Source organism: Bos taurus, chromosome 14 (assembly GCF_002263795.3).
Source record: "Bos taurus isolate L1 Dominette 01449 registration number 42190680 breed Hereford chromosome 14, ARS-UCD2.0, whole genome shotgun sequence".
NCBI classification, from domain to species: Eukaryota; Metazoa; Chordata; class Mammalia; order Artiodactyla; family Bovidae; genus Bos; species Bos taurus.
Window position 1 is genome coordinate 62,045,436 of NC_037341.1, and position 22,453 is coordinate 62,067,888.

Consider the following 22,453-nt stretch of genomic DNA (forward strand, 5'->3'; position numbering starts at 1 on the left):
GTCTACAGATTTTTTTCTCTGTACCTGTTTCATTTATATTTGTTTCACTTTATAGAGGATCTTATGTCTCTTCTTGATGCTGACATTCATTCTGCCCACCCAAGTGTCATTATCGATGCAGATGCCATGTTTTCTGAAGACATTAGCTATTTTGGTTACCCTTCATTTCGTCGGTCGTCACTTTCCAGGCTAGGCTCATCTCGAGGTAATTGTGCATTTATTTCTTGGTGATTATTGGCTGACTGGAGAGCTAGTGGTAGAATTCTTTGTATTTGAACTTTTAATATTACACTAGATGAAATCATTATTTATTAGTGTTCTTGGAAGCTTTGGCATTAAAATAATTATTTTTGATTTTTGAAGAGCCACAGTAGAACTTTATAGATGATTTTATCTATTAATGCATTATAGAACACATATAAAGGATTATATTTTATCTAACTATATTTTTGAATTTAGGAATATGGATTCTGAACTAAAAGCAGAATTCTACTTAACAATGACATGCAGCATTCATAAAATAAGTCTCTCTAGTTTATTTGATTAAAATAAGGTGACTATCTTCTTCATTTTAAATCCAAAAAAAACTTTTGGAATGAGATTGATCCATAATAAATACATATAAATACTTAGCTTATTAAAATAGTATTTTCAGAAGTTAAAATCTTGAAAAGCTTTAGTTTATAGTAGAATTTAGAAAGATTTTGAAATCGTACAAACAGAAGCCTTTCTTTGTATATGTTGACATATATTTAACTGATATTTTAACTTTTTAAAGTCAGTATATTTACTTTTCAGAAAGTAAAACTCCTTGATTCAAATAACAGGAAGGAATCAGCTGTATTATATACTTATCATTAGTAAACTGGAAAAGATGCCATTTTACATTAAGACTGTACTGCAAATGCCTACTATTTGGAAGCAGTTTTAAAACAACAGTCTTAAAATGATCTTTTAGTATACTGAAACTGTTACGTAATAGCTTACAAATTCTTTAAAAATAAGTGAATATTTTACTGCCTTAAATGCATCAAGAATTACATTTCAAATATTCAGTATTTAACAAATAGCTCCTTCTAAATTTCTTCCTTTTGCTTTTCCTTAGGTCATTCTATGTGGGCATCTCTTTCAGTCTGAACCATATGAAATTGGTGGTACTTGACCATGTTTGACCTGCATGGATGGCAGTTTTATATGGTTCAACTTGTTTTTAATCCTTAATATCCAAGTCTTTGAAAGTTTAATTGCCTAGTTAAAACAGTAATGTGTGAGCAACCTGAAAATTTGTTTTAAAAAGTTTGTAAGCCAGTTTCAGTGGTAGCGTTTTTATAAAATAGTCTTTCTATAAAGATTCTTAAAATAGAAAAAAATTTCTGATTTCTCAAAATTTTTTAAATAAGACTTTTTATCTTATCACAAAAGATAAGATAAATCACAAAAATCTAGTCTGTAAAATTACTCTAAACAAAGATTATCAAAAATTTTACAGTTAATGGATTTTTATTTTGCCCTTTTAAAGTTTTTTCCCCCCCATGTGTAGAATCTCTAACAAATACTTTTTTTTTGTTTATGTATCTAACATGTCAAAATTTTAATTTATGAATAGTTTCTAATAGATAAATTTAAAAAATTGTGGTAAGCATTTTTAATGAAAACTAGAAATTTAAAACTCCATGTAAAATGTCCAGAATCCAGTTTGAGGCAATTCTGCTCTAAAAGCACATATTCAGAAAAATGCTTAAAGAACTAGTGTACAATTTTCATACATTCACTTGAAAGAGTTAAATGTTTTGAATGTTGCATGTCAGGCTTATTAGATATATAGTTACATTAAATTCTTGTGGGTGGATAAACTGCTGTTAGTTGCATCCTGAAGGGTCTTTACTAGAGAGTGGCTTACTTTTATCCCACTGGTGTGACCCAATTGCATACCAGTTCTCCTTCTTCCCTTAGAGAGAGACTCTGAGCTGTTGCGTGAACGTGAATCCGTTTTACGTTTACGTGAGCGAAGGTGGCTTGATGGAGCCTCATTTGATAATGAAAGGGGCTCTACCAGCAAGGAAGGAGAGCCAAACTTGGATAAGAAGAATACGCCTGTTCAAAGTCCCGTGTCTCTTGGAGAAGATTTGCAGTGGTGGCCTGATAAGGTATTTGAAAAAATCCCCATCTCTTCCATTTTAAATGGATTCCTGGCACACACGTTACCACCCCCAACACCCCCCCAAAAAGGTTTCTGTTTTATTTCAGGTTTTTGTACTGTCATTTAAAATGCAGACATAAAGTGATGTTTTTGTTTCTTTTAAAATATAAATAATCTTGATTTGACACTGCAGGAATCATTTTAACGAGATGTGTTCAGTGGTGCTATTTCTTTTTTCTACTTAATGAAGTAAATCAGAGGCATCGGGATGGCAGTTTCAGATAAGACATAAGCATTCTGTTTCAGGATTTCTTTTCTAGTGATACTCGCACCAGTAACTGATGGTATATTTCTTGATAGAAATTTGTTTTGTGCTGTCGAATGGACCCAGTGTCTGCAGAGCAGGTTTCATTGATACAGACATGCATATGAGGGCAAGATTAGGAATCTGTGTTTCTTTGATTAGGTAGCTTTCCTGATTGATGTCAGCGAATTCTGACAGGCTCTTTGCTCTAAAAATTTTGGGAGACAAAGCAGGCTGGACAGGAAGAAACTGAGGGAGTGATGCTCTGCATCCTGAGGAGTGGTACATGGCGGGCTTCTAGATAGCAGCCAGGACTTAAGTGGTGTGAACCTTTAAAACTCCATCACTGCTGCAAGGACACATCCTGATGATGGTGTGTAGGTTTCACTGTCTTAAGAGGCAGGTGGTTCATTTTCTCAGGTTCCTGTAGGAGGCCATATGCTGTCCATGTATTTCTTGGAGTGCCTGTTTATTTCCAGATCCAGTTGGATGAGAGATTCTTTTAAGTAGAAGTAAAAGAAGATAAGAACTTGGTTATCTGTAGCAGATAAGGACGTTCTGATGTGCATTTCTTTTCTTTCTTTGAAGTTGACTTTGGAATATTAAAGGGAAAATATTATTTAACTTTCTGAATTTGTTTATTTTTTAATAGTTACTGTGAATCTTGATGTGGTTAATTTTCCTCTGTATTCAGCTCATGTGGAAAGCTTGAATGCAAGAAGGAACATGAATTTTAATCAGTCTCTTTGTGAGCAAAAGGTTATTCTGTTTTCTTTGGCAGCTGACAAAGTTTCCCTGAATTGCATTCTCTTACTTATTTCCATAAAACCAGAAATGTTCCAGTTTCTACTTTTACTTCATATGGTAGAAGGTGACTTAAACCATTGGGCTTTTTCTTTTCTTGTTTTTATACATTGTTCTTTGTTTCCTGTTTCTCGAGAGCCTTGATCGTATTAGGGCTGCATCTACTTCATATTGACAGGAAGTAATGGAGTAGGGCTGCATCTACTTCATATTGACAGGAAGTAATGGAGGACTCCTGAATCTTGTTTAATAGTGCCAGCACATCTATATTAGTCTAGTCTTCTTCAGCATGTATTTGAAAGTGTTTTGAGCAGTTGGAGTTTAGCAGGACTTTTTCCTGGCCAGTGTACACTTTGTTAAGAGTTAGCCAGTCTTAGTTGGCCTTTACTGATAGGCATGGTTTTAAGTACAGCTTGTTTTCAGAGGCAGTTACTAAGTTCATCATAAAATTTTGACACTGTATAGGCCTTACTTAGTGTATATTTCCATGGTTTGTTTAGACGTTGAATGAAGGAGAAATAGCAGTATGTGCAACAGAGTATGCCCTACCTATACTTTTTTTTTTTCCCAATAAAGAAAAACCTAATTTAAAATGTTTTTTCTGAATAAGAACTACTTTTTATTAGCTTGTGACTGAAATTTAGACATCAAAAATTTCAGTTTAGAGAAAGAAAATAACATAAGCCTAACTAAACTGATAAGTATTATCCTGGTTTTCAGCAAACCATTAAGATGATTTGTAAGGCTGAATGCTATAGTCAGAAAGAGAATGCAGAATTGTTAAGGGGAAAAAAACCTTGCTTTTGGAACAGTGTGCAAAATTATCGTACAGGAACATAGGATAAATTCTGCATGAAGAAATAGGCACTATGGAGGCCCATATTTAAATGTCCTCCGTAGTTGGAGATGGTGGTCCCTGAGGAGTGGAAAAGGTTTTTGCGGGGTGCTTGATAGGAGACGGAGAGTGCAGGGAGATATAGGATGTCGGCACACACTATTTGCAAATCGTCTCTCTTTTTTGCTTTTTTTTTTGGTGGTAGGAGGAAAAAGGAGTTGTCCTAGCTTAATTTCAGAAATGACCTAATTCAGTATTTATAAATTCTAAGTTTGGTTAGTGTCCATGGTATTTTTCCTTCTTTTGTTAGGGTACCTGAGAAATTCCTTTGTTAAATTAATTGGAATAATCTTGACTTTGCCGTCACCTATTTAGAGGAACAGCTACTTCTTCAAAGTTTCACCATTTTCTAGGCTAATACAGCTGCTTCAATGGTGAAATGTGGAGTAGGAAATTGGTATAGCCACTATGGAAAACAGATTCCTTAAGAACTTAAAATAGAACCACTGTATGATCTAACAGTTTCACTTTTGGGTATTATCTGAAGAAAATGAAAACACTTAACTGGAAATACATGTACCCTCATGTTCATTGCAACATTGTTTACGATAGTCAAGATATGGAAGCCACCTAAGTGTCCATCAGTGGGTTGATACACACACACACAAGAGTATTATTCAGCCATAAAAAAAGAATGAAATCTTGTCATTTTTGACAAAATGGATAGACTTTGAGGGCATTTTGCTAAATGAAGTTAGAGAAAGACAAATACCATATAATGGCACTTAAATGTGGAATCTTAAAAAAAAAAAAAAAGGAATCCTATATAACAGAGAACAGACTGATAGTTGCCAGAGATGGGAAGTAGGGAAAATGGGTAAAGGGATTAAAAGATAGAAAGAAAAAAATAAATCAATGAATTTTTTTCCCCTTATTAACTTTCAGCATCTTTTAAAAAAAATAACCATAATTGATAATTACAGAGATGTTAAAAGATCTGTGGAGGCAGAAGTGAGGGTCATCCAATGAGTAACTTGAGTAGCCTTGATTAAGTATATATTGTGTTTTAGGCTTTTTGTTCAGGTGTTAGGGTGAGAATTTTGTAGGAAGGCGTAACATTGTTCTGCCTAAATACTATAATAGAATTAGGTACAAGAGGCTTTGGGGAATCACAGGAGGCCAGAGTGATTACTAAGAGTTACTTCCATTAACATGGATCCATTTTCATGTCTTGGTCATTTTTGAAATTTACTTTTCTCTGATTAGAAATTTAGTTCTATGTTGCTGAATGCCTACATTTAAGTTGTAACTATATATATATCTATATGTAGTTATATATACATATATATGTATGTGTGTGTATACACACACCAACCTACTCACAATAAGAATCTTAAAGTGACTTACAAGGGAATAAAAAAATGCATCTCCAATAGTAACAAAGACTGTTAGAAATAAGACTGTAAAGATAAGAGCTAAGTGATAAAATGTGAAGGTGAAAGGGTGGAGAAAAATTGCAGGGTAATTCATGCTAAGTCAGTCTGCTGAAGTTGAACGTAAGAACTTCCCCATTGTGCTCTGTAACAAAACAAACCTTCAGTTTAAGAGACGCACACATCCTTTATTTTAAGTAAGCTCCCAGAGAAGAAGTGCTTCCTTGATAGCTCAGATGGTAAAGTGCCTGCCTGCAATGCGGGAGACCTGGATTCGATCCGTGGGTTGGGAAGATCCCCTGGAGAAGGAAATGGCAACCCACTCCAGTACTCTTGCTTGGAAAATCCCATGGATGGAGGAGCCTCGTAGGCTACAGTCCACGGGGTCGCAAAGAGTCGGGATACAACCGAGCGACTTCACTTTCTTTTTTCTTTCCCAAAGAAGAACTTGATAAAGGTTGTATGGTGGGTGATGAGGAAACAACTGATTTAGGTAGTCACTATTGTTAACTTACAGTCATGTCCTTTACTGTTCTGGGTGTTTTCATAGAGTCTAGGGGAAATAATAAAATGTATTTCCCACCAGCGTTTTGAATTGTAGAGTTGTACATTATTCTCAATTTTCTTTGAATGGTATTGAGAGGAAACAGTCCCATGATATTTGGCTCCTTAAGATATTTGGAGCAGCTTCACTGTTGGGAACAGTTGATCAAACTTGTTGGTCATGATGCTTTGCTTTCAAGGTTCTAAAAGTGAAAGCTGGGTGGGGAATTTAAATTGTCATGTAGAAGCTACCAAGAAATGTTTGTGAAAAGTTAGGTAGTTCAGTTCAGTTCAGTCGCTCAGTCGTGTACGACTCTTTACAACCCCATGAATCGCAGCACTCCGGGCCTTTCTGTCCATCACCAACTCCCAGAATTCACCCAAACTCATGTGCATCGAGTCAGTGATGTCACCCAGCCATCTCATCCTCTGTCGTCCCCTTCTCCTCCTGCCCCCAATCCCTCCCAGCATCAGGGTCTTTTCCAATGAGTCAGCTCTTCGCATGAGGTGGCCAGAGTATTGGAGTTTCAGCCTCAGCATCAGTCCTTCCAATGAACACCCAGGACTGATCTCCTTTAGGATGGACTGGTGGATCTCCTTGCAGGAAGAAGGAAGTCAAGAAACACCTGGAGTAACAGGCAAATTTGGCCTTGGAGTACAGAATGAAGCAGGGCAAAGGCTAATAGAGTTTTGCCAAGAGAATGCACTGGTCATAGCAAACACCCTCTTCGAGCAACACAAGAGAAAACTCTACACATGGACATCACCAGATGGTCAACACCGAAACCAGACTGATTGTATTCTTTGCAGCCAGAGATGGAGAAGCTCTATACAGTCAGCAAAAACAAGACTGGGAGCTGACTGTGGCTCAGATCGTGAACTCCTTATTGCCAAATTCAGACTGAAATTGAAGAAAGTAGGGAAAACCACTAGACCATTCAGGTATGACCTAAATCAGATCCCTTATGATTATACAGTGGAAGTGAGAAATAGATTTAAGGGACTAGATCTGATAGACAGAGTGCCTGATGAACTATGGGTGGAGGTTCTTGACATTGTACAGGAGACAGGGATCAAGACCATCCCCATGGAAAAGAAATGCAAAAAAGCAAAATGGCTGTCTGGGGAGGCCTTACAAATAGCTGTGAAAAGAAGAGACGCGAAAAGCAAAGGAGGAAAGGAAAGATATAAGCATCTGAATGCAGAGTTCCAAAGAATAGCAAGGAGAGATAAGAAAGCCTTCCTCAGCAATCAATGCAAAGAAATAGAGGAAAACAACAGAATGGGAAAGACTAGAGATCTCTTCAAGAAAATTAGAGATACCAAGGGAACATCTCATGCAAAGATGAGCTCGATAAAGGACAGAAATGGTATGGACCTCACAGAAGCAGAAGATATTAAGAAGAGATGGCAAGAATACACAGAAGAACTGTACAAAAAAGATCTTCACGACCCAGATAATCACGATGGTATGATCACTCACCTAGAGCCAGATATCCTGGAATGTAAAGTCAAGTGGGCCTTGGAAAGCATCACTACGAACAAAGCTAGTGGAGGTGATGGCATTCCAGTTGAGCTATTTCAAATCTTGAAAGATGATGCTGTGAAAGTGCTACACTCAATCTGCTAGCAAATTTGGAAAACTCAGCAGTGGCCACAGGACTGGAAAAGGTCAGTTTTCATTCCAATCCCAAAGAAAAGCAATGCCAAAGAATGCTCAAACTATCGCACAGTTGCACTCATCTCACACGCTAGTAAAGTAATGCTCAAAATTCTCCAAAAGTTTGATAAGTGTATCACAAATGTAATTTAATAATGAAGTAAGAGCAAGGGAGAAGTGATCATAAAACAGAAAAGAAGCCAGGCATACGGAGAAAATGGAAACATAGGCAGGTGAGGGGAATGAAGTGTGAATAAGGACAGTTGATCAGATTGGGCCGTGTAGCCTGTAGTTGTGTAATGTCTGTTTCAGCCATAGTGCACAGTACAGTCTGCTGTTAGAGCTGCTACTTAAGTTGGAAAACTAGTGTTTGTTGAGAACAGGAAAGTTTAAAAAAAAAAACAAAAACCAAGTTTTGTGGGGAGAAAATTAGGAGTAATAAGACCAATTTTTAAAAAACAGAAGTCAAAATTAGTAGGAGTTCAAGTTGCTATGCTTAATGACTTAAACTTTGGCCATTAGGTAATTTGTATTATATTTTTAGCATTTTTCATCCCCTTTGGGGAGAGATTGCTCATTTGGGTGATGACCTGTTTATTGTTCAGAGAATTGCAAATTTGTTGATTAGATTCAGCTTCTAAATAATTTGATTTTGTTTACAAGTAAAAAAGCTAGAAACTACCCATCTTTAAGGAAATATGCATATCCACCTTTTCCAGGTTGAAACAGGCCCTAGCTTGCACAGCAGCAGCCATTAGTATTTCATTAAAACAATAAAAACATTGTTTTCTATGATATTCTGAAGTGTGTGAGCTAAAATACTGTGCTACTGTATTTGATTGCTTTGTATTTCTCTACAAACTCATCTCAATCAGGCGAGAAACAATAGGTGATTTTTTCCATCTTCCTTTGGTTGGTGGTTTGTGCTGTCCATCCACATTTGTCCATAATGGATGTTCAGGGTCTTCAGGGGATGTTCAGGGTCTTCGGGATTCACTTACCTCAGGACTCCTGAGCTGGGGAGCCCTGGCCCATTATTGAGGGGTGCAGGCCAGTCAGTTCTGAGAGAGCCTCACACACCATACTCTTGCTATACCACGACTTGTTCAGGGTTGTACTGCTCTGCCAGGGCTTTTACTCAGAAAGTTCGAGTTGAGATGCGTTTGTTCAGTTATCAGTGTGCTCCTACCATGTGCCAGGTGCCAAGCTAGCCTGTGGGAACATAGAGGTAGATTTGTTACGGACCAGCCCACACGACTGAAGCGACTTAGCAGCAGCAGCAGCCCGTAGGGAACTCAATATGGAAGACAAACATTGACATAATATGAAATGTGTTCACAGTACCACCAATCCTAGGTTGAAGCTGGGAATCTGGTATTTAGGGGTTTAGAGTGGGGAATGACTAATACCACCTGGTATTAGATTAAGATTTGAGAGATTTGGCAAAATCTTCACAGAGGAGATGACTTTTAAGCAGCATTTTTAAAGTTAAGTGAGCGTTAACCAAGATGCAAAAGCATTCCAAGCATATCAGTATGGGCCTAGAGTCACGAAAGGACAGGGTGTGTTTGTGGAACAATGAGAAATTTGGAATTACTGCTGTGTGGTGGGAAGAAGAGAAGAGCAAGATGGAGCAAGACCAGAGGGCCCTAGATGAAGAGTTAGGATGTTGTTCTGCCAACAAAGTTCTTAGAGAAATGACAGGATGAGATTGGTGGGGTTTTGTTTTGTGTGTTTTTAAGTAGACAAGCACTATTGGTATCGGAGAAAGATAGGAATAGGAACAATTCTATGCCTATTCTTAACAGTTAAGGACTGGTAAAATTGTTTATAGAGAGGGGAATTGCAAGGATCTCAACCAAAGCAGAGGATAAGATGGTTGGATGGCCATCACCAACTCAATGGACATGAGTTTGAGTAAACTCTGGGAGTTGGTGATGGACAGGGAGGCCCTGCGTGCTGCAGTCCATGGGGTCACAAAGAGTTGGACACGACTGAGCGACTGAACAACCAAAGCAGTGACAGTGAGGACAGAGGAAGGAAAGAATCTGAGGGGAAGGTGAGACAAGGATAGCATTGGTTTGCTAATCACCATATGGTTGAGAAGAGAGAAGTTGAAGAGAGGGCTCAGACTCCTTTGTGGCTTTCCTATTACAGGGTAGGTGGGTGGGTGGAGGTCCTTCATGGAGATAGGGACTGCAAGGGGCATGCAGCTTTGGAGGTGGTGATGAATTCATTTTGGAGATGTTATGTTGCTTTTACAACATCCAGGTAGTTTAGTCTGCAGGTTAGTCTGGAGATAGGAGAATGACACGTTGAACAGCATGGTGCCCAGTCACATATAAACCTGAAGGTGGAGCATAATTTGAATAAAGGGACAAGATCAGAATCTGGGTCAGGGAGTACAAGGTGGTACAAAGGAAATGGAGAAAACAATCATGAAGATAAAAGGAAGACCAGAAGAGAGTAGTGACAGTAGTGACCTGTGAACAAGAGAGAAGGGAGGTTCTAGAGCTTGTGATGCATAGAGTCACATGGTTCAGAGTTGAAAGAGAAGATGAACTGATTGAGTAAATGCATGTGTTGGGAGAGTGTGTGATTTTCTCAGTTTTATCTCAAACTCACATCTATTGAGTCGGTGATGCCATCCAACCATCTTTATCCTTTGTAGTCCCCTTCTCCTCTTGCCTTCAGTCTTTCCTAGATCAGAATCAGGGTCTTTTCTAAGGAGTCAGCTCTTCTTGGCTTCCTCTTTTTATAGTTTTGTCTCTTTCCCCACTACCCCCACCCCACCCCCGCCTGCCCTATGCAAATTAGGGCTACCCAGGAAGGGGGTGTGTTTGTTTCACCTGAGGTTCTCACTCAGGTCCGCAGATTTTTCCTTTATTCCTTTTTCTCGGGCTTTTCCCTTTCTTTGTCTGTCTTTTAGCTATTGCCATTTTGAACTCCTTTTTCCTATTTTAACTCCCTGACACATGGAGCATTGATGTGGCTGTTGCAAGACCAAGTGTCATTGTCAGTGAAAGCCAGTGAGGTGAAATGTATGCCAAGTAATTGTTCACTTTACTGTGAGTAAGACTGAGGGGAAGACTAGTTTGGATGGTTGTTGGGGTAATAAGAGTGAGTTGCATCCACTTGTGTCTATGAGTTATCCTTAAGCAGTGGAGAGGGACACTTCTTTCTCTGAGATTGTGGGGAGGGGAGAATGGTGTTTTTTCATTAAGTATATTGGGAGATAGGGAGTCAATTGGTCCAATTCCATCATCTTTTTAACCAAGGGGTTGAGAAGGAATTATGAGGTTAGAAGTGTTAAAATTTGATGCAGTCATCCTGGAGAAAGTAGACAGTGGTTTTCAGATACCTATGGTGAAGGAAAGAGTATAATTGCTAAGTTGGAAAATTTCAAATTTGGTCTCTTCTGCATCCCTCCATAGGCGTAACAGATATGACTTGAAAGTAGAGCTGACTGGCACTGGTAGAATAAAAGATTAAAAATTAGTATTGTTTTTGTATGGCTCTGAAGTGTAACCTGTTATCAGTCTTGGCAGGCTGTAGCTGAGTCCCATAACCCATCTGAGATTGGAATTTGATAGAAACTTTAAAGATACTATTAGTTCCATGTACTCCTGAGCCAGAATTTCAAATTGAACAGAGAAGTTTTGCAGTAGCAAAAATACAACATAAAATCTGTTATTGGCAAGTTTTGCTGTGAGATTTCAGGGTAGTTTTATGACTGATCTCTCTGGCCTTAATATTAAAAAAATTTATCACTTTATCATTGATATTTATTTACACTTATTGTTTAAACTTTTGCAAATTTAATTGCATTCCAACTTATTACTTGTACATTCTTTAAGTGAGCTTTTACCTTTAAAAGCAACGCAGACACTTGTTTCAGCAGCTTGGAATGGCCTCCAGGGACGGAGTCTTCTGTTTTGATACTCGACTTTCCTAGCTTCAGTGCCTTAGTCTGTTTTTTCTTCATTTATTCAACATGTTTATCAAGTGTCTACTGTGTTCACTGTTCTAAGAATGGGGGATACAGTGGTGAACAAGACAAAGCTTATATCTGAGTGAAATAGACTATGCATGCATGCTCAGTCGTGTCTGACTCTTTGGGACCCCATGGATTGTAACCTTCCAGGCTCCTCTGTCCATGGGATTTTCCAGGCGAGAATACTGGGATGGGTTGCCATTTCCTTCTCCAGAGGATCTTTCTGACCCAGGGTTCAAACCCACGTCTCTGGCATTCCAGGTGGATTCTTTACCACTGAGCCACCAGGGAAGCCTGAAGTAGACTATAAATGAGTAAATATAATCTGTCAAGTTGTGAAATGCTATGAACCAAAAGGACAGCAGAGTAAGGAGATGCAATATTAGAGTACTGATTTTGGAGATAGTGTGGTCAGGGAAGATCTCACTTGAGCAAACTTGATTGAGGAGAAAGAGAGTGAGTCACCTGAAAAACAGGGCAAGAGACCAGTAAGGACCAATAAGGTGGGATCCTGGCAAGAGCAGGGAGAAGGCCAGTGTGACTGGAAAAGGGTGAGTTCAGGGAGGGGACCTTGCTAAAGGGGTTTATGTGTTCACATAATCCAGATTAGATGTAGTAATTAATGTGATGTACCCAAATCATGAGGTTTGGCAGTTGTTATATTTATACTACTATATTATTTTCACTATAGGATGGAACAAAATTCATCTGTATTGGGGCTCTATATTCTGAGCTTTTGGCTGTCAGCAGTAAAGGAGAACTTTATCAGTGGAAGTGGAGTGAATCTGAGCCTTACAGAAATGCACAGGTATTTCAGTATATTAAATCTTACATTAAGTAGCTCTCCAAATCAATATGCAAAATGACAATCACTTTTCTTATGCTTTCAAAGAATCCTTCCTTACATCACCCACGAGCAACATTTTTGGGGCTAACCAATGAAAAGATAGTTCTCCTGTCTGCAAATAGCATAAGAGCAACTGTAGCTACAGAAAATAACAAGGTAAGACATCCTGTGATAAACATTTCTTAAATTCTTGATTTTCTTCCTTTCCCTGCCCCCTTTCCATCTTTTCATTTCTATCTTTCTGTCTAACTTAAACCTACAAATACCAAGTGGCCTTAGTACTGTAATCCAGTGTATAATCTTTTCTGTTTTATCTCTATTTTATAATAGTTTTTATTTTATAACAGTTTCAGAGAGATCTTTCTACTTAAGGGAAGAAAAAATATTCAAGCTAAGTGCTGACAAAAGAGATACTGAAGAGCTATAATAGATAGAGGAAGTATAGCTATTATACTATCCTCAGATTATCAGTTTGACTTTAGAGTCACTAAATTCTTTTAAAAATTGTTGGAGCAGATGTTTATTTTCAATTAATGCCTTAGAACCATCTATTTCAGTACTATGTTGATTGATTTGTGTGAAGGAAGTAATTTAGTTTCTAGTCTCATTAAGAACCTTTTCCTAATTACTTGTTTTTCTTTCCTGTAGAATTCTGGTCCACAGTGTAGATATTCCTTGCCCTTGTTTTGACCACAGTCCCTTGGAAAAGATTACGTGTTTTTACTTAAGCTTGTGATATTTTATTCTTCAGGTTGCTACCTGGGTTGATGAAACTTTAAGTTCTGTGGCTTCTAAATTAGAGCACACTGCCCAGACTTACTCAGAACTTCAGGGTGAACGGATTGTTTCTTTACATTGCTGTGCCCTTTACACCTGTGCACAGCTGGAGAACAATTTATACTGGTGGTGAGTATCACAGAGGGGTATTTCTTACCATTGGAGGCTTTTATGTACATTATGGTGGTGGTTGTTCAGTCATGTCTGACTCCTTGCAGCCCTATGGACTGAAGTGCCCCAGGCTTCCCTGTCCTTCATTATCTCCCAGAGTTTGTTCAAACTCTTGTCCATTGAGTTGGTGATGTTTATGTACATAGATAGGTGCTTTAAGTAGTCAAAGCAATAGAGAAGGTCAGTTGAAAGATAATGCTTTAGACTCACAGATATAGAAAACAACTTGTGGTTATCAAAGGGGTAAGGGGGCAGGGGAGAGATAAAGTAGGAGTCTGGGATTAGCAGATTCAAACTACTATAAATAGGTAAACAACAAGCTCTTACTGAATAGCACAGGGAACTATATTCAGTATCCTATAATAAACCATAATGGTGAAGCAAAAATAGAATATGAAAAAAATATATACATACTGTATACATATTATACATACACTCTTTTTCCTGTTCTGTGTGTATGTGTAGCTGAACCACTTTGCTGTGCACCAGAAACTGATGCAACGTTGTAAATCAACTATTAAAAAAAAAGATGCTTATACAGAGGGAAATTTTCACCTTGGAGCAAAGTAACATTAAAAATAAACCTTAAGATTAAAAAAAGGTTACAAAAATAATATATACTTAGTGACTATACTTTTGAAATTTTTAAAAAGTATAAGTAGAAATAAAAATCACTTATAATCCTACAACCTGAATATAACTACTGTTAACATTTTGGGTATGTTTTATTAATCTTTTTTTGTATGTATAAATGTGTATTTTGCTTTTGCTTAATTAAAAACAGTACTTTTTATACTTTTTTCATTTAACAGTAACATAAAATAGAAATTTATTAAAGTATTTCATTGCCTGAATATTCTGTGCCTCACTTTATTCCTTTAGTTTTCAAAAGGGACTTTAAATATGTTTTCTGTTGTGTTTTAAGAAATCAGCAACTTTGCATTGGTAAAAATAACATAGGGAGATCTACTAATTAAAACAGAATTAAATTAGTTAAACTAAACAAGAAAATGTCAAATGATGAATTTCCTGTAAATTTTAATCCTTAATGATTAAATAAGGGTTAATAATAAAAGTTGGTCCAATTATATACTGTCAGACCTGTGATCAAGTTATTATTAATAAATTGCACACGTTAATATTATACTGAGGCAAAAATGTTAGAGAAGAAATAGTGGCTCAGACGGTAAAGCGTCTGCCTACAACGCGGAGACCTGGGTTTGATCCCTGGGTTGGGAAGATCCCCTGGAGAATGAAATGGCAACCCACTCCAGTACTCTTGCCTGGAAAGTCCCATGGACAGAGGAGCGTGGTAGGCTACAGTCCATGGGGTCGCAAAGAGTCGGACACGACTGAGTGACTTCACTTTCAATAACAGTAATAGTTAAATACAATGTGTGAAATTTTAGATTTGTTTAATGGCTTCTTTGCTGCTTATTTGTCCAATTTTTGCTTTTCACTTTCAGGGGTGTAGTGCCTTTTAGTCAAAGGAAAAAAATGTTAGAGAAAGCTAGAGCAAAAAACAAAAAGCCCAAATCTAGTGCTGGTATTTCTTCAATGCCGAACATCACTGTTGGTACCCAGGTAAGTGATTAGAATTAAGTCTATCTTAAGGGACATTGTTGCTCTTCAAAATCAGTTTCTTTCCCTGTAGTTAATTCCCCCATAGACAGTTTTATAAATGAATGTCATTTGAAGGACTAAGTTCCAGTGGTATGTATGTGCCACATCACTTTTTATTCAATAACTGAGTCACGTATAGATTCTGCCCTGATGTCAGTTGGTTTTCCTGTGTGGCCGGGATCCTAGATTTGCCTGATTTTAGGAATCATTCTGTACTTAACTGTATAGCCAGGAACTGCTTACCTGAAACATTCCTTCAGTTGGTTGGTGGTAGGACCCAGGCTTCATTGTGTTTAACAAACACCAGATGATTCTTAACAACCAAGCAGTTTGAAAGATTTTGCTCTCTGGTCATACTGTCAGCATGAGACAGGAGGCTTCATCAAATCCCTGTGCTTCTACTAGTTTCTGTGTTTTGATTCTGAGATGGTTTTGAAGCAGGAATCAGAGTTCCTGTTCGCGAAGCCAAAGAATGAAATCCATGAACACACAAATGCTCACAGTAGCAAGTGAATAAGATTTATTAGAGAAGAGGAAAGTACAAAGCTCTCAGCATAGACACTGAGAGGGAGGGGGTAAAGAGTCCCCCCAAAACACGGGGATTACAGCAGCTTTATATCTTTACCAGTATTAATCTGTACATTTTTGGTTGGTTCCTGTCCTTAAAATCCGTTATTTTTAATCAATCAATTTAAAGGTCCAGATGCTTAACATCTTTATGGTTTCTCTTGATCCTAGGATTAAATCACCACCCTTCTTCATGCCCACTGGACGTTTTATAATGGACCAAATGTATGGGTTTAAGATTAATGATCACCAGTTGTTTTTCCCTCAGCATATGAAACAGAAGTTAATCACTGCTGTTCCCTGGATCTGCGTGTTGATAATTTATCAGTCCAAGGACATAAATTGCTAAATCTCTTCAGTTGTGTCTGACTCTTTGTGACCCCTATGGTAGCCCACCAGACTCCTCTGTACATGGGATTCTCCAGGCAGGAATACTGGAATGGGTTGCTGTTCCCTCTTCCAGGAAATCTTCCCGACCCAGGGATCCATCGCGCCTCCCTTATGTCTCCTGCATTGCAGACAGGTTCTTTGCCACTAACACTACCTGGGAACCCAGACCAAGGATACATTCCAGGAATTGGGGACAAAGGGTATAGCTTTAGGCTAATGGAGGGAGATGTATATTGAAAACAAGGTCTCAGAGTCCTACACTGCCTAACAATTTCTACCTCAGCTTTAGGCTCATATATATCTGATGGAAGGTGATTTTTCTAGTATCCCAGTGGTTCTCAAAGTGTGATCCAAGGACTCCTGCTGCCTTCTCAGCCCTTTCAGGGGATCTGTAGAGTCCTTCTTTTTCCAGTTACCTATCTTTGTTAAGGCTGAGTTGTCTTTATATACTTTAGCTAAAGTAACATATCATGGCAAATTGAATGCAAAAAGCATACCTGGGACTCCAACTGTCTTACATTAAATTAGACATTGAGATCTACAAAAATGTAAACAATGCCACTTTTCTTGGCTAGTTTAAAAAAAAAATTTTTTTTTTAATAAATTATGCATATTAACATGGGGTTTATTAATTTTAAGTATATACTTAAAGTTTATCAGTTTCAATTACTAACATGTTAAATACCAACTCTAACCCATATAAACAAAGCATTTTGGGGTCCTTGGAAATATTTAATGGGGTAAGATAGTCTTGATACCGAAAAAGTTTAAGAACTACTGTTATACTTCTGATTCATTAGATTTTTATAGGAATTTATCTTCAGGATAAAAGTTGATGTTTATATTATTATAGCAAGTGCTGCAATGATTGTTTAAGGACTTTAAGTCTCTTTTGTTGCATGACATGGCACTAATTCCCTCATCTAACATTTTTTTTTTCAATTCAGCTTTTTCACTAAAGATGGTATCATTTACATTACCTATTTCTTACAAAGTAATTACTAGTGTAGCTGTTTTGTCTAAAACTCAGTTTAATAATGTATTTGTTATTTTTGTTTGGGCTTCCTATTTGTGGTTGTCTTGTTCCTGCTCCTTTGTAACCTTCCAGCTAGGAAGTTTTTAGTGATGACCCATTATTTTATTTTTTGTTTAGTCTTAATTATTTATGTCAGTTGCTTCAGACAGATCTCTCACTTCTAGTAGCAACCCTTTACTTATTCAGTTCACATACTGATCTCTTACGTTTCCAAAATTCCCTATTTATTCAACTCCCGTATTAGCCAGATATCGTAGCAGATGCCTTATTAGCATGAAGGATGGCATTACTATAGACAGGGAGGAAAGAAAAAATCCTTCAAATGTGCACCGAAGGAAAGCTTTAAGCAAAATAGCTTGGTGCTAAATTGCTGGAAAAGAGCATATTCCAGTACTTTAGTGCAGAACTAAGGTTCTGTTTTAAAGTGTAGGAAGCAGGAGGATTAAGGCAGCCATGGCCACAGAATGGGGAAAGCATTCATATGTTTGCATCAGAAAGAATTGTTGACCGACTTCTCTGGTGGCTCAGATGGTAAAGCATCAGCCTGCAATGCGGGAGATCTGGGTTCAATCCCTGGGTTGGGAAGATCCCCTGGAGAAGGAAATGGCAGTCTACTCCAGTACTCTTGCCTGGAAAATCCCACGGGCGGAGGAGCCTGATAGGCTACTGTGCAAAGGGTCGCAAAGAATCGGACATGACTGAGCGGCTTCACTTCTGAGTTTGCAGCAGCATCTGCATTCACAGATTCTAACTGTTGAGAGTAGTATATTTAGCAAATACTCCTTGCATGTTTGTTGTGTACTGGATACATACCTCCTTGTCTTTAAGGTGCATTTATTTTTTTTCTAAGATATTAATAACTTATTCTCTAATATAGTTTGCCATATTTCTTTTATAATTATAGCCTTCTTATTGATCCTCTTTCAGGATTTAAGCTTTCACTGGCATTTTTTGAAAATTTATGGATGAAACCTCTCTTTTAAGTCAAGCTAAGCATACCCTTTCAAGAAGTTGTCTCTTAACTACTCATTCTATGCCACAGAACTGTATTTAACGACAGAACTTTTACTCTTTGTCAGTATTTCCAGTTCTGTACTCCTGTGTGTTACCTTCTTCTGTATGACTTATATTTAATTATAACTCCCACCCCCAAAATCTTTATGTATGCCACTGTCAAGTATAAGGTAATCATTAGTTATTGAATGACTGAACAGAATGTCAGTAAGTTTTGGGCTACTTTAGAAATCAAAAGAGATTTCCAGAAATAATGTTCATATCACAGTAGTAGCTTTTGTTGGTGCATTTGGCAGGGCCACGTTACAAGTTAATTGGTTTTAGAGTATGACCTGGGGGTGCTCCCTGGCAATAAGAATTTATAGGTTTTTCACTCTTGAATACAGTTAACTTCTAACACTAATGTCTACATATTCTGTTTTTTTAATGTAAGAGAAAACTTACATTAGTTAAAATTCTAGCTTATAGAAAACAGTCTTCTGAGGGAAACAAATACCTGTAGAGATGAAGTTTATGGAGCCTATATATAGCATCATGAATTAAGGGAGAAAATAATTGCAAATTATAAGAAACAAAAAAAAATAATTGTTTTGTTTACATTTTGCTTATAATAACCTTTGTAGTTTCTTCTGTGCTGTTTCTTTTCTATGTCCTTGTAGCAGAATGGTCAGGGTATTTGCTGCGTGAAATACCAGTTCAGTTCAGTCACTCAGTCGTGTCTGATTCTTTGTGACCCCATGGACTGCAGCACACCAGGCTTCCCTGTCCATGACCACTCCCAGAGCTTGCTCAAACTCATGTCCATCGAGTCGGTGACCAGCCATTTCATCCTTTCCTCCTGCCTTCACTCTTTCTCAGTATCAGGGTATTTTAGTTTGTTTTTAGCAAGTGTGCTAAAATTATTCCTGCTCTTTGATTTTGGGAACACATAACTCTTCTAGTTTGTTTAAAAATTATGTCATTCTGATGGTGATTTTTCTTTTGTTTGCTAGGTATGCTTAAGAAATAATCCTCTCTATCATGCTGGAGCAGTTGCATTTTCAATTAGTGCTGGGATTCCTAAAGTTGGTGTCTTAATGGAGTCGGTTTGGAATATGAATGATAGCTGTAGATTTCAACTTAGATCTCCTGAGAGCTTGAAAAGCATGGACAAAGCTAGCAAAACTACTGAAGCTAAGTAAGTACTATGTCTTAACTAATCTTGATTTTTCTAGTTTGCTCTGTATATGAAGGAGGATAATCAAGGGAGACTTAGGAGAGCTATATGGTGACTTATAAAAGTGTTAACATGTGGGGTCTTGTTAAGATCCCCATGAGTTTTGACAGGAACTGGTAAAATTTACTATTTGCAGTTTCGTTAATATTTGTATATTAGTTATTCTTAATGTTTAGTGGCCAGAAGGGCCAATATAGAGTTCTCTCTTAATGTCTGTGTTTGGTCATAGAGTGTGTCCTTCGAAGGTGGTATATAGCAGTGACAATGTGTTCAGCCTTACTGTCTTAGGCAGACTTTTGCCTACTCTCTTCTTGTATAATCATGTTAATCACCTAACATCTTGCCTGCATCTTGATCACTGGAAGGGTTTTATAGCTTAATGTACTGGGGAGGGAAATTCTATAAAGGATTTTTGTGAATTTTGGGGTGGGGGATAATGTGAACAGAAATAGCACTGAATTATATAAAACCTACATTCTGGAGCTAGCTTACTATTTGGGAGCCATGTACAGATCTTAACACCTGTACTTTTAGAAGCATCTACTCATCTTTAAAAATACTGTGTATTATAATTTGGCTGTTTGGTACTTGAGCTTTAATAAAGTTTCAAAATAGCTTTTTTCTTAATTTTATAAAAATACATGAACATTATAGAAATATGGAAAAGTAACATATCACATTGTAGAAATAACATTTTAAATATTTTGATGTACTCTTTTTCTAAATGTATACAAGCAGTTGAAAAGAAATGATTGGGACTGTACTACACAAAAACCCTGTACTACAGGGTTTTTATATTTCTGTAACTTTTTAGTTCAAATGAATACAATGATTATACAAGGATTACTGCTAAGTTTAAAAATATTCTTTTGTAATTCATGCCCAATTAAGATATTTTGCTTTGCTTTGTGCTTTAGACTGTCTTGTTTTTAAAAATAGATTTATAGATTTTCCCTCTGCTTATATTGATTTTTTTTTTAAGTCTTAAAAATAGCATTTATGAAACTTTGTAAAGGGTATTTGAAATCTTTTTGATATGCATAAAATGAAATTAAAATAGGTTGTTGTATTTATATTTTGTGATTTATTAAGATTTTCAAAATCTTCCTTGAAATTTGCCATCTATATTAATATACTTAGTAAAAGAGCTAAGGTGAAATTAAATGTTGAGACGATAATCATTTTCATGTCAATAGCCTCTTCTAGTCATGGAAATGTGTTGACTTTAAGCGTGCTGGTGATGAGTCAGTGCTGGCTGGCTTCCACCGTCACAAGATGTGCAGAGCAGCCATGAGTATCCACGTATGCTTGTACGGCACATGTTGCTAAGATGCTTGTGAACATAACACTGTTTTTCCCTGGACTATTTTTTTTAAACTCAGGTGAAATTCCTGACAGGAAAAATAGCAGATGAGAGAATTAAGATGATGGCCCTGATTATAATACATACTAGAATGATCTGTATATGACAAATTTCTGAGTAATACATGACTTTTCTGTGTAAAAATTGACTTCTGCCATTTAATGAATAAAAATGTTTTTTTTTTTTTTTATCATCTGTAGTTGCTGTAGTTATCTTCTCAAGTATAGCATTAATGAAATAACTGAAGGAAGAGGGATAGTTTATTAATACTATAGTTTTCCATTTCAGTTACAGCAGGTGGTTATTCTTGAACTGTCTGGTGTTTAACAAACTTTTATAAACCACTGCAAGTAGAGTTTTTCTTTTGAAATCTAGGAAATTAATGATCTGGAGGACTTTTTATTTATTTGCCTTTACCATCTTTTCAGTTAAACTGCTGTATGCAAGTCAGGGTTCAGTAAAGTGTGAAACTTGTTTGCTCAAGAGGCTTATGATACAGCTATGTAGACAAATTGAGTGTAGCTTCTGTTGTTATTCCTAGATAGGGCTTATCTGAATCATTGTTCCAAGTTGTTGATAGCTTCACACAGTGTATTTCTTTCCTGCTTTAAAACATTATTTAAAATTTGAGATGTGCACTGTGTATCTTTTTTAGTACCTTGCATTCTAAAGAATAATACAGTTTGTACGAGTTTTTACTATTTCATTCCCTTTTGAGAATAAACTTGAGTCTTATTATATAAGCCATTTGTAAGTTCCTAATGTTTTATTTTCCTAATTATAAAGAGAATGTTGTTTCTAACTGCAGGCCTGAAAGTAAGCAGGAACCAGTGAAAACAGAAATGGGTCCCCCACCATCTCCAGCATCTACATGCAGTGATGCATCTTCCATTGCCAGCAGTGCATCAATGCCATATAGTAAGTTTTATGTGTAGTATACATTGGTCAAAATAGGTGCCAGGCACACAGCTGTGTAGCTGTGTTCAGTTTGTGTTTCTGATTGGAGACAGCTCAGACTATTTTTAGTATAAATCTTTTAGTTTAAATTGTGCTCCTGCTAGTTTGATTTTTTAAAATATGCATATTTATTTATTTACTGAACTACAAGGCTTATGGGGCTTGTAGGATTTTAGTTCACTGACCAGGAATCAAACCTGTGCCCTCTGCAGTGGAAACTCAGAGTCCTAACCAATGGATCACTAGGGAAGTCCAGTGGTCTTATTTAAATGTAAAAACAATAGTTATAGTGTCGAATATTCATATTTTTGAGAGTTATAATTTTCCACAGTATATAAAATGCACTGCAGTAATAGAAGGAAGTAACGGCCACTCTCTAGAATATCTGCCTATCTTTGTTGAAACTGTTATTGTAAATTGGTTATGGCCTGGTCACAACTTTTTTTGCTCAGAATTTGTAGAATTTGCAAACTGAGGTTTGCTACTGCACCTTGGATATAAAGAATTTTTTTTTTTTTTTTAAAGCTTTCCAAAATGTATTTTTTAGTTGTGGTTGCTTCATACTTGAAATTGAAAGTTAATAGTCATTTTAATAGTCTTGTGTTAATTTTAAGGAAGCCCAACATATCTTCCTTTTTTAAACCTTGGTCCCATAGCCCTACTTTTGAGGGTCCAAAACAAGTGTTAAGTTTTTAAATTTTTTGCAGTTGTTTACTATGTGTTCGGAGAAGTCAGTGGCACCCCACTCCAGTACTCTTGCCTGGAGAATCCCAGGGATG

General features: G+C 37.0%; 1 protein-coding gene across 3 annotated transcripts in view; it reads left to right on the forward strand.

Annotated features, from left to right (window-relative positions):
- The window catches only part of UBR5 (ubiquitin protein ligase E3 component n-recognin 5), a 139,010-nt gene that overhangs the window by 57,527 nt on the left and 59,030 nt on the right, over positions 1–22,453 (forward strand). For 2 of the 3 annotated variants that reach the window (XM_005215566.5, XM_005215567.5), the window contains exons 8-15: positions 56–205; positions 1,954–2,147; positions 12,405–12,521; positions 12,606–12,716; positions 13,312–13,466; positions 14,975–15,092; positions 19,131–19,315; positions 21,526–21,635. In XM_005215566.5, the coding sequence (XP_005215623.1) occupies positions 56–205; positions 1,954–2,147; positions 12,405–12,521; positions 12,606–12,716; positions 13,312–13,466; positions 14,975–15,092; positions 19,131–19,315; positions 21,526–21,635 (1,140 nt within the window). Of the gene's footprint in view, positions 1–55; positions 206–1,935; positions 2,148–12,404; positions 12,522–12,605; positions 12,717–13,311; positions 13,467–14,974; positions 15,093–19,130; positions 19,316–21,525; positions 21,636–22,453 lie in introns of all 3 variants that reach the window. The other variant, NM_001192417.1, reaches the window with a different exon arrangement.